The sequence below is a fragment of the Nothobranchius furzeri genome, chromosome 13, assembly GCF_043380555.1.
Source record: "Nothobranchius furzeri strain GRZ-AD chromosome 13, NfurGRZ-RIMD1, whole genome shotgun sequence".
Taxonomy (NCBI): domain Eukaryota; kingdom Metazoa; phylum Chordata; class Actinopteri; order Cyprinodontiformes; family Nothobranchiidae; genus Nothobranchius; species Nothobranchius furzeri.
Genome location: NC_091753.1, coordinates 54,498,222 through 54,512,361, shown reverse-complemented (window position 1 = coordinate 54,512,361; position 14,140 = coordinate 54,498,222). Strand labels below are relative to the sequence as shown.

The window sequence follows — 14,140 nt, the reverse complement described above, 5'->3', positions numbered from 1 at the left end:
ACGTTTCAGTACATTTTTAAGAGAAAAAAGTGTATCTTTTAGTTTAATTTTTACAAATATATGAATTATTAGAGCACACTTTAATGTGATTTTAGAGCACTAAAGTATTAAAAACTTTATTAAATCTCTGCTTAACGTGATGATGTAGCTTGCCCTCCTGCACGAGCCTGAGGCAGCAGTGGGCTCAGGCCGTGACGTAAGTCCGTGACGCAAGCTCGCCTTCCATCACTATCTGATACTACTGACTGAAAACACCCAGAACCTAGCGAACGCTCACGACTCGTGGAAATATGTAGTTAATTCACCAATTCATCTTATTTCGACAGCAGGGGGTTCGGCGGAGCTGGTAAGTCAACGTTCTTGCCATTTAGCTGAATAAAACCGTGTCGCTGTTGCCGTATTTAAATCTGCCTGCAAGCTAGTTCGCTAGCTTAGAGAGAAGCTAGCATTAGCTTACGACGATGATGGCGGAGGATGCCCGTTATCTCCAGCTGTGGCGATGGTATCTGATATGTGACACCGTGTTTTAGAATAAAAAATAACGGATAGCATTCAAGGTATTTCATCTAAATGTAAAACGCATCCATTGCTTTTGTAGGACTGTTTGTTAATCGTATTTTCATTGGGAAAATGTCGTGTTGGCAAATGGATGGTGAAGCTGCTGAAGTTCGTTTCAAATTTGTGAGGCGAATCCTACTGCGGAAGTAAATCACTCAGCGTCATTGTGACTTTTGATCAACAAACGAGCTTCATTTTTAAAACCGGCATATCTTGTCTAATCTTGTCTAATCTACAATATTTACAAACATTGGTGATAAAGTTTGTGTTAATTTTCAAAAATTGTTCATATTTTACAAATGAACCTAAACATGTAAGTTGTATAAGTTGCTATGCTATGTGTTTAGAGATGAAAAAATAAATATTGGACAATTTTTGTGCATGGCTTATGTTCTGTAAGTTTGCAAAACTCTGCACGTTTTCTCTTTAAATATTGTCCTTGTGGTGTTGATGCTAATCATTTTTTAAATGTTTCCAACAGATTAGTTGTTAGAAGAAACCATGGGTGGTCATGATGATGAAGATGTGGCTTATGTTTTGAATAAACAAAAGCAAGAGGGAGACCTGAAGAACAAGTTGAATGATGGCAGCCACTGGTGCGACCAGGAGTCCACCGCCAACAATACCAAGTGGGTAAAGGAAGGCCAGAACCAACTACGCAAAGTAGCTGAGAACCAACATGACCAGGATCATAACTGCAATATCAACCAGAACGGCAACAAGGAAGACTTCCCTCACCAGAACATCACTCAGGAAGAACAACAGGGAAACGAGGAGCAGACAAAGTCTCCTAAAATAGCAATGACTCCAGGTCTAAGTCAGGAGGAGTCCAAGAACATCCTTAACGAGCCCTTACTCATTGACACGCTGGAGTCAACAGTGGAGAAAGATAGAGAGAGAGAAGAGGATGGTAAAGAGAAGGAGGATAGATCCGAGGAAGACGAGGAGACATCAAGCGAAGCTACTGAAGAAAAAGATGTAGAGTCGAGTAATGTAGAGTCTCAAAGAGAGGGGGGAGTGTTCGGGAGAAATGCCTGCCTTCTCTTCTCCAACATGAATGGGACACCGAGTGATGAAGAGACCAGCTGGCCTGCTCTGTCACAGGACAACCCGTCAGACAGCTCTCCTAATGGCAACAGAGGTAAACAGAACCAAGCCGCCACACACTGGATTAATGTAATGTTTGCTTTAGTGTTCTGGTAGCAAAATGACCACAAAAACAATAATACAGCAAAGTCTAATCTTAGTTTAAGTTGACTAAAAGAACAGAAACAACAAATATGTGTTTATTGGTTTTATAATAAAGCATTTATAGATGAGTCTGTTATCAGTACATTTAGGTTTTATCATCAGACTAGCTGATTAACTCCAGTTATTCTAACATTTACTCCAGCAGCTTGTGTTTGTTTACTCAGTTCTGTCTTTTACTTCTTGTTTCTGCTACATAAAACTTTTATAACAGAACTCTTATATGTTTTTTTGTTTTGCCTCCAGAGTCCTTCTGGGACTCTAGCGCCTTTGAGACGGACACAGACCTGCCTTCAGGGTGGATGAGGGTTCGGGACACATCAGGCACCTATTACTGGCATATTCCCACTGGCACCACCCAGTGGGAGCCTCCTTCTCCGCTGGGGAAAGTTGGCGACTCCATGATGTCCTCCACTATGTCTCTGGAGACAACGCCCTGTGAGGAACCAGAGGTGAGACTCTTTGTGTGGCTGGTAGCGACATCATCCTTATTATTTTGATAATGGATTATTAATATTTATTTGACTTTTCTAGGAAACTTGGGCTCAGCTCTCCAGCACAGATGATGGTGTGGATGAAGGAGAGCTGTGGAAGGTCAGTCCGTGTCTAGAAAAACACCAGACCGTTTAATGCTTTGTAATGAAAGTGGCTTCTTTGTTCTTTGGTGTGTTTAAGCTTAAATGATGAATGGTGTTTAATGGTGTGTGTTCAGGAGGATGGAGAAGTTCCATCGGATCAAAGTCTGAAGGAGTTTGAAGGAGCAACTCTACGCTATGCATCCATCAACTTAAAGTATGCAGAGCAAAAGCTTGTCTGTCTTTAGTATTTAGTACTTTATCATTAGTTGTGTTTTCTAAACCTTCTCTGATTTTGTAGTTACAACTGCTCTCAGTCTGATGAAGAAGAGAAGGTTGCTCCACTCTGCACAGATTTAGAGTCAAAGGTAAATTTTGGGTCATTTTAATAGAAATGCTCAAATCTGAAAGTCTTAATATTCTTACTGGGCTGTTCTCTGATTTAAGCATAGCTGAAATTACACCACATTTACCTACGTGGGTTATGAATGAGAGAGGGGGCGGAGTTTAGTAGCTCACTCTGTTGCCTTGTGGCGAGAAGGTTTGAATCCTGGCTGCAGCCTTTCAGTGTGGAGTTGACATGTTCTCCCTCCATGCACCAAAACATGCGTGTTAGTCAAGTCAACTTTATTTATGTAGCACTTTATAACAGCATAAAAGCTGACCAAAGTGCTTAACAAGCCAAAAAGAACAGAAGTTCCCTAAAAATTCTAAAAACAAGATAAAAAGTTCATCACAAAGTAAAAACATGACAAAAACAAACATATAAAACTGACATAAAAGCTACTAAAACAGATGCATTCTGAAACTGAATTAAAAGCAACTGAGAACAGATGAGTCTTTTAAAAGCGATTTAAAACCCGACAGTGACGAAACCATCCTAATCTGGATTGGGAGTGCATTCCACAACCTTGGAGCTGCTACTGAGAAAGCTCTATCACCCCTGAGCTTTCTCTTTGTTCTCGGCACCTCCAGGAGAAACTGGTCGGCTGACCTCAGTGACCGAGACGGGGAGTGAGTAACTAAAAGTTCACACAGATACTGCGGAGCAAGGCCATGTACAGCTTTAAAAGCCAATAAAAGAACCTTGTACTGGACCCTAAAATCGACCGGCAGCCAGTGCAGCGAAACTAAAATTGGGGTATTGTGCTCCCTCTTTCTCGAACCCGTCAATAGGCATGCATTTTGCACCATTTGAAGACAGGAGAGGTGAGATTGAGGAAGACCAAGGTACAGTGCGTCGCAATAGTCAAAGCTTGATGTAATAAACGCGTGAATCACCGCCTCAAAGTCATGATTTGAGAGCAGACGCTTAACCTTGGCGATCCTCCTTAACTGATAAAAACTGGCTTTAGTGACGGCACTGATTTGCTTTTCCAGAAGCAGATCACTGTCAAGCCAGACTCCCAGACTGGTCGCTACAGGTTTCAAAAATAGGGCTAGTGGACCAAGGTCAGCAGAACATGGCCCACTGGACACACTAGGACTGAAAAGCATGACCTCAGTCTTGTCATTATTAAAATGTAAAAAATTTGCAGACATCCAGGTTTTAACCTCATCAAGGCAGTTTAGAAGAGGTTCTAAAGAATTGGGTAGGCCACGTTTAACGGGAATATAAACCTGGGTGTCGTCTGCATATAGATGAAAAGAACATCCATGTTTCGTAAAAATAGAACCCAGAGGTAGCGAATAAAGAGAGAACAACAACGGGCCCAGCACTGATCCTTGAGGAACCCCGCATACTAGAGGCGAGCGAGATGACGTGAAGCCACCTAATGATACACAAAATGACCTCTCAGCCAAATAGGACTTAAACCAGTCCAAAGCAACAATGTTAGGTTGACTGGATAATCTAAAGTAGGGGTTACTAATCCTGGTCCTGGTTGGCTGCTGTCCTGCGTGCTTTTGTTGTCTCCCTACTTTAACACCTGATTTTAACAGGCCTCTGCAGAGTCCGACGAGCTGCTGAACAGGTGATTTAACCACTAAACCAGGTGTGCTGAAGCAGAGAAACAATGAAAACATGCAGGACTAGGATGGAGAACCCCTGCTCTAAGTTGTCCCTGTAATTGTCTGTTGTCCTGTCCAGAGTGTCGATGACAGCTGGAGTTAAACACCAGCTCCACACGACCCTACTGAGGATGAAGTAGTTAAGTTAATGAATGAATAAGAGTAAAAGGAGTCCTTTATTAGGCCTTGTGTGGAACATTTATTGCAAGTTTAGATGTAGAAAAGCAAAACATTTCTAATTTACATCTAGCCTGTAAGGCTACCATACCAACTTTATTTCTATATCACAATTTATGACACAGCGTGAGAGCTGACCAGAGTGCTGAACAGGCAGGATCAATTAAAACAAAAAAGAAAAAACAATGAGAAGATAAAACACAACAATAAAAACTATAAAATCATAATAAGATAACATGAATCCCCGTCTAAAAGCCAAGTCATAAAAGTAGGTTTTTAAACGAGATTTAAAAACAGGCAGAGAGGATGCCATCCTAACTGTAATGGGCAATGAGTTCCAGAGCATGGGGGCAGCATGGATCAACGCACGTTCACCTCGTGATTTGTAGGCCATCCGGGGAATGCAAAGCAGCAGACGGTCAGCTGACCTGAACATACGAGTAGGTACTTAGGGAGTCAGCAGCTCGGACAGATGAGGAGGAGCTAGGTCGTGTAGGGCTTTAAAAACAAACATCAATATCTTAAAACGCACACGAAATGTGATGGGGAGCTAGTGAAGACGTTTCAGGTCTGGTGTAGTATGGCTATGTCCACTCGTGTTTGTTAAAAACCTAGCAGCGGCATTTTGGACAACCTGCAACCGGTTCAGAGCAGTTCAGAGTTCCAACTAATAGGCTCAGGGTTTCCCTTACATAGGCGTAGCCGTGGTTGCCCGCCACGGCTGAAATCCCAAGTTTTTTTGTTGTTTGTTTTTTTTTTTTTTGCGCTGTTTCCCGAAGAAGCAGCGGGAACTACTATGTTGTCGCTTGTGATCACAGCCGGCGGGCAGCAAGGAGGAGCAGGCAGGGCAAGGTGAAGTTACAGCATAAGTTACCGAGTTTAAAATTAGAAAGGTAGCAGTGGATATAATGCTTTTTGGTTTACATGTTTCAGCAGCATTAAGATAAACGAGTGTTGACGATCTTGACAGGGTTTCCTCTAGTGCTTATTAGGCCAGGTTCTCCTCCCCCCACCAGGCTAAGCATCACTTATTCATGTAAAATTTATTTTTTCATGTCTGACTTTAACCGCATCTAATACTGTATTACGGCGTGAGCGCAACAGCGACAACTTAAGATCGATGTGTGAGCAGCCTGAGAGGTCGGGTGTTTTCATCTGAACCCTTAAAACCTCCAGCAGGCTACGCTGCACTATTGACGTGTTAGCGCGTGGCGCTAACAACTTAGCGACGTGACATGTCTCGGAGAAAGCGTAAAAACACGTTGGACGCTTCTTCTGAAGCGGGAAAATAACACCTCTTCTTAAGCAGAGCACGACGTCGCCTCGGCTCGTTCACCCTCTGCCGAGCCGGACTGAGCTCGATAACATTGACCCAGCACAGCCACTGGGTCGTTGGAGCTGCCCCGTGACTGCCTGATGGAAAACCAGCGGGTTTCATCAGACTCGTAGTTTCTTGTTTTTGCTGGGGACCCCCTGAATTTTACCGCTCCCTCCTGCAGTCTTCCCCTATTAAAATTTTAAATGATTCTGTAAACTCCGTGTATCAATAGAAAAAATCTCTGCCTCTGCCAGCTGCAGTAAATGTAGTCTCCAAATAATAAATAAGAGGTGCATTCATCTGTGTATCTCCTTTAATCCGCATTAGTGATATTTTCAGCACCAGAACAGTGAAGCAAAGAAACAGATTCCTGAGTTTGTTAGTAATTTTATTTATTAGGTGCATCTGACCTGTTCTATTTTTCTCTGAAATGAGATCAACTCAGTGCTTCTATGGGTTGTCTCCTCTCTGCACTAGAAAATTTTACTTTATTTAGAGACGTGTCATAATTTACCCCCGCCAGCCCCACCGCCACAGCTGGAAAAGTTCCTAGGGGAAACACTGAGGCTGATAAGAGACATCCTATAGAGGAGCTTGTGCAGAATGTTTTATGCCAATCTCGATTCCCTAAAACAACTCGAACATGTTTATTTGTAGGAATTGTACTTGTTGTTGCTAAGTTGCTGTTTTTTTTGTGCCTTCAGTGTTTTGCAGTTCGTTCTCTCGGCTGGGTGGAGATGTCTGAGGAGGACTTGGCCCCTGGCAAGAGCAGCGTTGCTGTTAACAACTGCATCAGGCAACTCTCGTATCACAAACACAACCTCCATGACACTGCTGGTATCTGGGGAGAGGTGAGAGGACGCTGCTGGTCTTTGCGGGACAATCATGTCCACTCCTGGTCCTCCAGGGTCGCCACACTAAATATTCACCTGGTTTTAATCACCTCCTACAGAGGTGATTGAACCACTGAATCAGATGGGATAGAGCAGAGAAACAACTAAAACACACTAGGGTTGTCACGGTAACGGGTGTAGCGGTAAACCCCGGTAAAAAAGTTGACAATAATAATAACGGTCTTGTTTTTAAAAATATATTTTATCTCGGTGGATTACTGTGGCTGCGGTGTAGGCGCGGTGACCCTTACCAGCCACCGTATCATCTGCTGAAGTTGCCGGCGGCACATGCGCACTTTGTTGTTTACGACCAAAACTTTCTTGAAGTTAAAGCTGAAATAATGGCCAAAGGAGGAGACGGCAGAGCTCAGGACATTTTTTATCCCTCAAAGAAGACAAAGTGGGAAGTACGGGCATTTTTGAATATTTGAAGAATGCCGAGGGACAGTTGATAGAAGACGGCTATCCTGTTTGCAGCACGTGCAGAAAAAGTGTCTGTGAAAGGCAGCAACGCTTCAAATCTCATGACACATCTGCGTGACCGTCACCCACAACTCTACAGTCAATGCAAGGCAAGCTAACATTAGCGTTTTAGCTAAAATGCGTGATCCGAGGATTTGGGTTGAGGGAGAATGCAACGAGTCTCTATATAAAGCAGCTGCAGCGCCGCTTCCTGCATACAAACCGTGTCGCGGACACCGCCATGTTGAAATGACGCTATGCGTTACGGGGCTCCCAGGGGCAGATAAGAGTTGGTCTCTCTCCGAGAATAATTATGAATTTAACAACGATTACTGCCTGATGACATTTTCCCAAATCTGCAAAGCTCACTGGAAGGACACAAACCGAGGACGATATTTTCCTGATATAGGGATTATTACTCAAGTAAGGGTAAAAAAGTATCTGATTAGAAGGCTACTTGAGTACTGAGTATCATCTGATTCTATTTTTAAAATGCTGACATCAAACAGGTGGTATTGGTATTTTAAAGACTAAAGGGGAAACATGTAAACAAATAAACAACATAATTACAAAATAACACATTTTAGGCAAAATTTAGACAATCTGAGGACAATATTTTCCTGATATACAGGGTTTATTTAGTTGTCTGAAAACGTAACGCGTTAAAAAAAATACCGCGATAATACCGAAAACCGTGATAATTTTGGTCGCAATAACCGTGAGGTTACATTTTCACACCCTGACAACCCTAAAACATGCTGCGTAGGATCCCTGGAGGACCGGAGTTATTTCATGATGGTCCCTGAATTATTTTAGTTTAAACTAGTTTTGCAGCTTGTAATATCAATTTGTCTTAATGCTTAATTTAAAGAAAAAATATAATTTTCCTAATTAAATTTTCAAAACTAAACATCAGCCATGATTTACTAATGACGGGTAAAATATAATGCTTTGTGTGTTCGTCCCAACAGGGTAAAGACATGCTGATGGTCCTGGAGAACGACACGATGAACTTGATTGACCCATTGGGTCAGAATCTGCTTCACTCTCAGCCCATTGGCAGCATCCGTGTTTGGGGCGTCGGCAGAGACAACGGGAGGTCCGTCTCTACAACGCCACGGCAGAAATGCTGTTTAATTATCTGTATTTCACAGCTTTATGTCCCAAATGCTTTTAAAACATTATTTTATAGAAGTTATTTAACAACAGTTGAGAGTCTTATCACTGGAAGTGATCATGTGTGGTAGCTGTGTGCTGCTGCCATCTGCTGGATTACTGATGGAAATGCAGACACACGTGAAAATATTTATTACTGTTTGATTTCTGACTTCTGTGTTTTTTCTTCTTTCATGCTGCTTTTTCATCACAATCAGGGAAAGGTAGAAACTAATACTTCCTGTCCTGATTGTGTGTGTGTGTGTGTGTCTTTCTAACCTGTATAAACTGACTCTGAACGTAAACGTGAGCTCGTCTGTGGGATTCCTCCTGCAGGGACTTTGCTTACGTGGCCCGAGACAACCTGACCCAGGTGCTGAAGTGTCACGTTTTCCGCTGTGACTCACCTGCCAAGAACATCGCCACCAGCTTACACGAGATGTGTTCGAAGGTCGGTATTTATTCAGATTGGCCTGTTCGTTCATGATGTTTTTTAACTTTTTTGTGTTTTATCGTTAGATCATGATGGAAAGAAAAGCTGCTAAACCAGGCCTGAGCAGACTCTGCTCTGACTCCAGCAGATCTTTGGTCATCCCTGTTGAAGGTAAAACCTTTTAGGCAGTTTGAAACCTCCCTTTGAGAAATCAGCAGTACAACCAAATACTGAGACGTTTCCTCATTTCTCTGCAGAGTTTCCTGCTCCCAAAAACGAGCTTTTCCAGCGCTTCCATGTCTATTATCTTGGTTGTGAGTCAGTAGCGAGACCAGTCGGTGAGCAGACCCAGGTCCTTCGTTATTAACGTTGTTATTATCTTTTAACGTGTTTTATATGCATGTTGTGACAGGAGTGGATATCATAAATGACGCATTAGAGGTAGCGATGACTGTCAAAGACAAAAAGGACTGGACGCCTGTCTCTGTGAATGTTGCACCAGCCACCCTCACCATACTTTCACGACAGGTAACGGAGTTCAGCCGAACGTGAATATTTATGCTTTTTCTTCTCGTCCTGACTGGATTTTCTGATGATGGCCGACACGCTGTTGAGTTGAAAGTTTTCACGTGCTGTTTTAACTCTGTTGTGAGGATTAAAACTGTAGCTTGAGGTGATTTAAGTCGTGATTCGTGGTTTTTTTTTTTTTTATGTGCCACCAGGACGAGGAGGTGCTGTCCGAGTGTCGAGTACGCTTCCTGTCCTTCATGGGCGTGGGGAAGGACGTCCACACCTTTGCTTTCATCATGGCTGAAGGCCCCAGAGAGTTCTTCTGTCACATGTTTTGGTGCGAACCCAACGCCGCCAGTCTGAGCGAGGCCGTGCAGGCGGCCTGCATGGTGAGGGAATGGTTACCATGACAACCATCCATGTAACAATCAGTTTTATTGACTAGGTTCTGTTTATTATTACAGCTCCGCTACCAGAAATGTTTGGACGCCCGTCCGCCCAGCCTGGCCTCCTGCCTGCCCACGCCCCCCACCGACTCCGTGGCTCGGCGGGTGAAGAAGGGGGTGCAGAGTCTGCTGGGCAGCTTTAAGAGCTACAGGTCAGGTTCTCAGTCCCCCTGAGCTGGAGCAGGAGTCCTCCGCCCTCCATCCAACACAAGGTCCATCAAAGCAGCACCCCACTCTCCCTCACCCACACACTAATTATTCTGTCACAGTCTCGCCTTAAAGCCCTTTTGTCTAGTCCGGTGTCCAGAGCGGTTTCAGGTTGGATCTTGTCTTTTACTTTTATGCAAGGATTGTAATTCGTCTCCGGACTGAAGCACGGCTCACGTCAAACCTTCTAACGGAGTCGGTGACATGAATGTCGGGTAATGGATGTAACACTTTCCACGTTGATGCCCTTGCGCTAAAATGCCACATTTATCCTTGTTTCTGTTGAATGGTTCTGTGATCAGATCCTACGGTGACACTCGATCAGCTGGTGTCGGCGCTCCTCATGCACAGTTCAGCATTTCTCTCTAGTCGTGTGTAAAGTAGTTGTTTCTGACCTCCTCACGAACAAACGTACTTTAGTCTTCCAAAGCTTCGTATCACTATCGCATTTCATCGTGAGCAAAAGCTGATTTGACTCTAGTTTCTCTCTCTCGCTCGTCTGTACTTGTGCACTCACGTACTTGTGAAACGTCATCCAACGTTTGTCCAAGGACTGTTCCAATCCTAAGTGCGTATTGTAAGTACACTCCCAAGTTCCTGGATGTGTTGTTGCTCCGCCCACTCTATCAAGGATGCAGCAGGGACTTGGGCTGGTAAGGCATCCCATAATACATTGTGTCATAAACGGTTACGCCCCGATTTGCAAATGTCAGAGGAGAAAGCCCATAACTGTGTTTTTATATAAAAAATTTAAATAATTAATGCTTAAAGAGCAAGTCACCCCCTACCAGAGTATTACTCCACTCCCACTTCCTGTTTGAAAAATGCAACAAATGCTGTTTCCTAGCAGACTGAGAGGGCGGAGCCGCTAACAAATACACACACACACACACAGGCTCACAACGACATTGTGACATCATATGGTACCAGCTAACGTTCTAGGGTACCTCTTAGCCAATAGCGATGGCAGATTTAAATTCAAATGCAGTGCAGAGTTTTTACCCGACAACGGCACAACACTGACAGTTTTAGGCAGAAAATTAAAATTTTAACTAAAATGCACTAAAGTACAAAACTATTGACTACACGTGTCTGCAGCACAATTAGACACGCATTTATACAGTTTATCAGAAAAACAAAAAGTTGATTTGGGGGTGTCTTGCTCTTTAAAACATAGATAATTACTATTTATAGATAATTGTGTGTAACCTGTAAAATTAGCTTTTTATTCGACGGCTTAAGTAGCTCCGTTTTGATCGAAGAAACTTATTTTTCTTTATTGAAGAGCGGGAAGTGCTGGTGTTTTTTCAATTTCTAAGAAGGATTGATTAAAGAAACAAACATGGACCCAATATTACACAAAAAAATGTATTCAATCTTAATTTGTTATTCAAGCAACTAAGTAGACTTTTATTTCAGGCCAGTAGCTGCATAAAGCAGCGCTTGTTGCCATGACATCAGAGAGTTCAGAACGCCGCCCTCGTCCTGCCGCTGTACTTGCCAAGAACGTACTTGGGTATTGAGAAGCAGTCTCCCTCTCTCTCGCTCGCTCGCTCTGTCTCTCTCTCTCTCACATCCTGCATGAACATTTGGTATTTCCGTGCTAGTGTGCAATAATCAGATGTTTCAGTGCGATGTGATTTTATTATTTCATTTCTCTACTCGGCGATTCCTAATTGATTTGCGTGTGAGGCTTAGGAACAACAGAGCCATCTGATGGTAACAGTAATAAATAATAATAAAAACAAACGTTTACCACCAACAACTACTGAATAGTACTGTAGAAACTCACCACAAGCTGCATGTTTTGATAGCTTTTAGAATAACAGCTGCTCACAGCGGCGTAGTGCTAAACAGCCTTCAGCGTATCCTAGAAATCCTTCTGTTTCCATACGGAGAGAAAAAGGAGGTTGAAGCTGATGTGTTGTTTTTGCGTTACAAAGGCATGTCTAGTTGGTGTCGGTGTTTAGCTTTAGCTAATAGCTAGCAGTAGAAAGTTCTGGTCTGTTCTTTCAGAGAGAGCAGGTTCGTGTCTGTATTTACGGCTCTTGTGTAAATGAGAAGTTTTAACCCCCCTCCTTTTGCCGTGTGTGGACCCCCACCTCTCTGGGTAATGTATTTTTTTATTGTTTCCACACAGTAAACAGGATTTATGCATTAACCTGTTGGGTTTAGCTTTTGTAAGGTTTCCACTCATAGCCAGTTTTATCTTCTCGTCTGTTGTCGGTGATCTCTACTTTATGTAGCACAACAATAACGGTCACGTGTGATATCTGAGAGGCAGTTTGTGAGAGGTTCAGGCTCTTTTGACTTTTATTTAGCCTCAGACTGACCGGGCCTTTCCACTGGACACGTCCTGCAACGTCTGCGAAGCGTAGGAAGGAAGTAGCTGCTGTGTTAGTCGGTGGGTGTGTTCCCACCAGTCGTGACTCCTTCGGTCCGCTAAATTTAGATTTTTAAGTCTATTTTTTACACACTTGGCAATCAGAACGCGTCCGGCCCCGTTCAGATCGGGCCAGACAGGAAGTTAAACATGAAAGCAGTGTAAAACGTATCGGAGCTTTCAAAATAAAAGTCATGTGAAGATTTCTAGTTGCTTAAGGAGTAACAAAAAAAGAGCATCATTTTCTGTGAGGGGAAAAATGACAGGAAATAAACCACAGACCCTTTGGATGCTTGCTGCTGGCTTTACCTTTCTTGTAAGCGTTTGAACTGCTGAAATCACGCGTGATTTAGTAGTTTTCCATAGATGTTGTGACAAACTGTGTGGAACACTTTTGCTGCTTTTTCGTGTCTGAAACACTCCGTTGGGACGCGCCGCTGATCTCTCGGGCAAAACGCGTCTAGTGGAAAGGCCGGCTAACACGCGAATGTATTTGTTTTATCTTCAACTCGTCACTCAGATACTGATAAATATCCAGCAGAGCCTCATTTTACGGAGTTATTTTATTTATGGTGTTTAATCTGTTATTGGTGTCTCACTGCTTACAGAAAACCTGAGTCTGAAGTAAACAAAATCACTAAAGGGTTTCAAAATAACTTTAGTAAATATAAAAAACAGATTCTCTTACAGACAGCCTCTCTGTGTGTGTGTGTGTGTGTGTGTGTGTGTGTGTGTGTGTGTGCGTGTGTGTGTGTGTGTGTGTGTGTGTGTGTTACAACACTAAAGAAAAAGTACTTCTATTACTGCCTTGTTACTCGTGTGTCACTGGGATTTATTGTGCGTTTCTCCAACACTAAAGATGATGATGATGGTTTAAAGAACATTAGCAGATTAATTTATTACTGGTTCTGTACATTCGGTGTAAAAAAATATGTATGTATATAAAAGTCACTGCACAATAAATGTGGACATATCACAGCTGTTCATCGTGTGAATTTTTATTATATTATTGGTTAATATTACATAATTAAAGTAGTTTAAGGGCAGGTCGGACTCTGCTGCCTGATATTATAATGTTATAATTTTATCTGTTATGGTTGCTAAAGCTCGATGTTTTTTTTTTTTTTTATTTCCTATCGAAGTTTTTATCTGTTGATCTTGGAGTTTTCGTAAAAATGTAAAAAGAGTTGCCTGGGTCCTTTGGGCCTCTTAATAAAGCAGCTGAGGCTGTTTTTAACACACACACACACACACACACACACACACACACACACACACACACACACACACACACACACACACACACACACACACACACACACACACACACACACACACACACACAACTGTTCAGCTCATGTTACCGCTGCTGCCCCCACCACCTGGTGAGTTCAAAGACTGGGAGGAGCTGAGGGGGGTGCTTATTGTGTCTCTCTGGAGATGAAAGGTGGTAGCCACTGCTTAAACAGACCATAATAACACCGCTTCACCTCCACATGGGTCTCTGTTTGGCCCGGCCAGCGGATCCACGCCCGAGACTCGAGCTGCTCCTTCTGGAGGTGTTTTAGAATATAAATGTTGACGTGTTTAACTAAAACTTCGAGGCTAATTCTCACATGAAGGTTATTTGAGTTTTCCTGCAGACTGAATCATTTAGATTTTCTTTAACGTCTGAGGGACGAATGCACAGGAACGGGTCTTTTCTTCTTTGTGGTTAAAATCCTGTCTGGATCGAGATCCATCAGTTCAAGCCCGAGTTCTGATG

The 14,140-nt window shown here is 42.9% G+C and overlaps 1 protein-coding gene across 1 annotated transcript; it reads left to right on the top strand.

Annotated features, from left to right (window-relative positions):
* The first annotated feature begins 7 nt into the window (after window positions 1-7).
* On the top strand, window positions 8-13,353 carry apbb1 (amyloid beta (A4) precursor protein-binding, family B, member 1 (Fe65)). Its single transcript, XM_015950990.3, has 14 exons — window positions 8-346; window positions 1,040-1,699; window positions 2,053-2,258; window positions 2,341-2,400; window positions 2,519-2,598; window positions 2,683-2,749; window positions 6,591-6,737; window positions 8,213-8,340; window positions 8,733-8,847; window positions 8,916-9,000; window positions 9,087-9,167; window positions 9,242-9,357; window positions 9,552-9,728; window positions 9,804-13,353. The coding sequence occupies exons 2-14, from the start codon at window positions 1,060-1,062 to the stop codon at window positions 9,957-9,959; spliced, it is 2,058 nt and encodes a 685-aa protein (XP_015806476.1). The 5' UTR covers window positions 8-346; window positions 1,040-1,059; the 3' UTR covers window positions 9,960-13,353.
* Window positions 13,354-14,140: the final 787 nt, after the last annotated feature.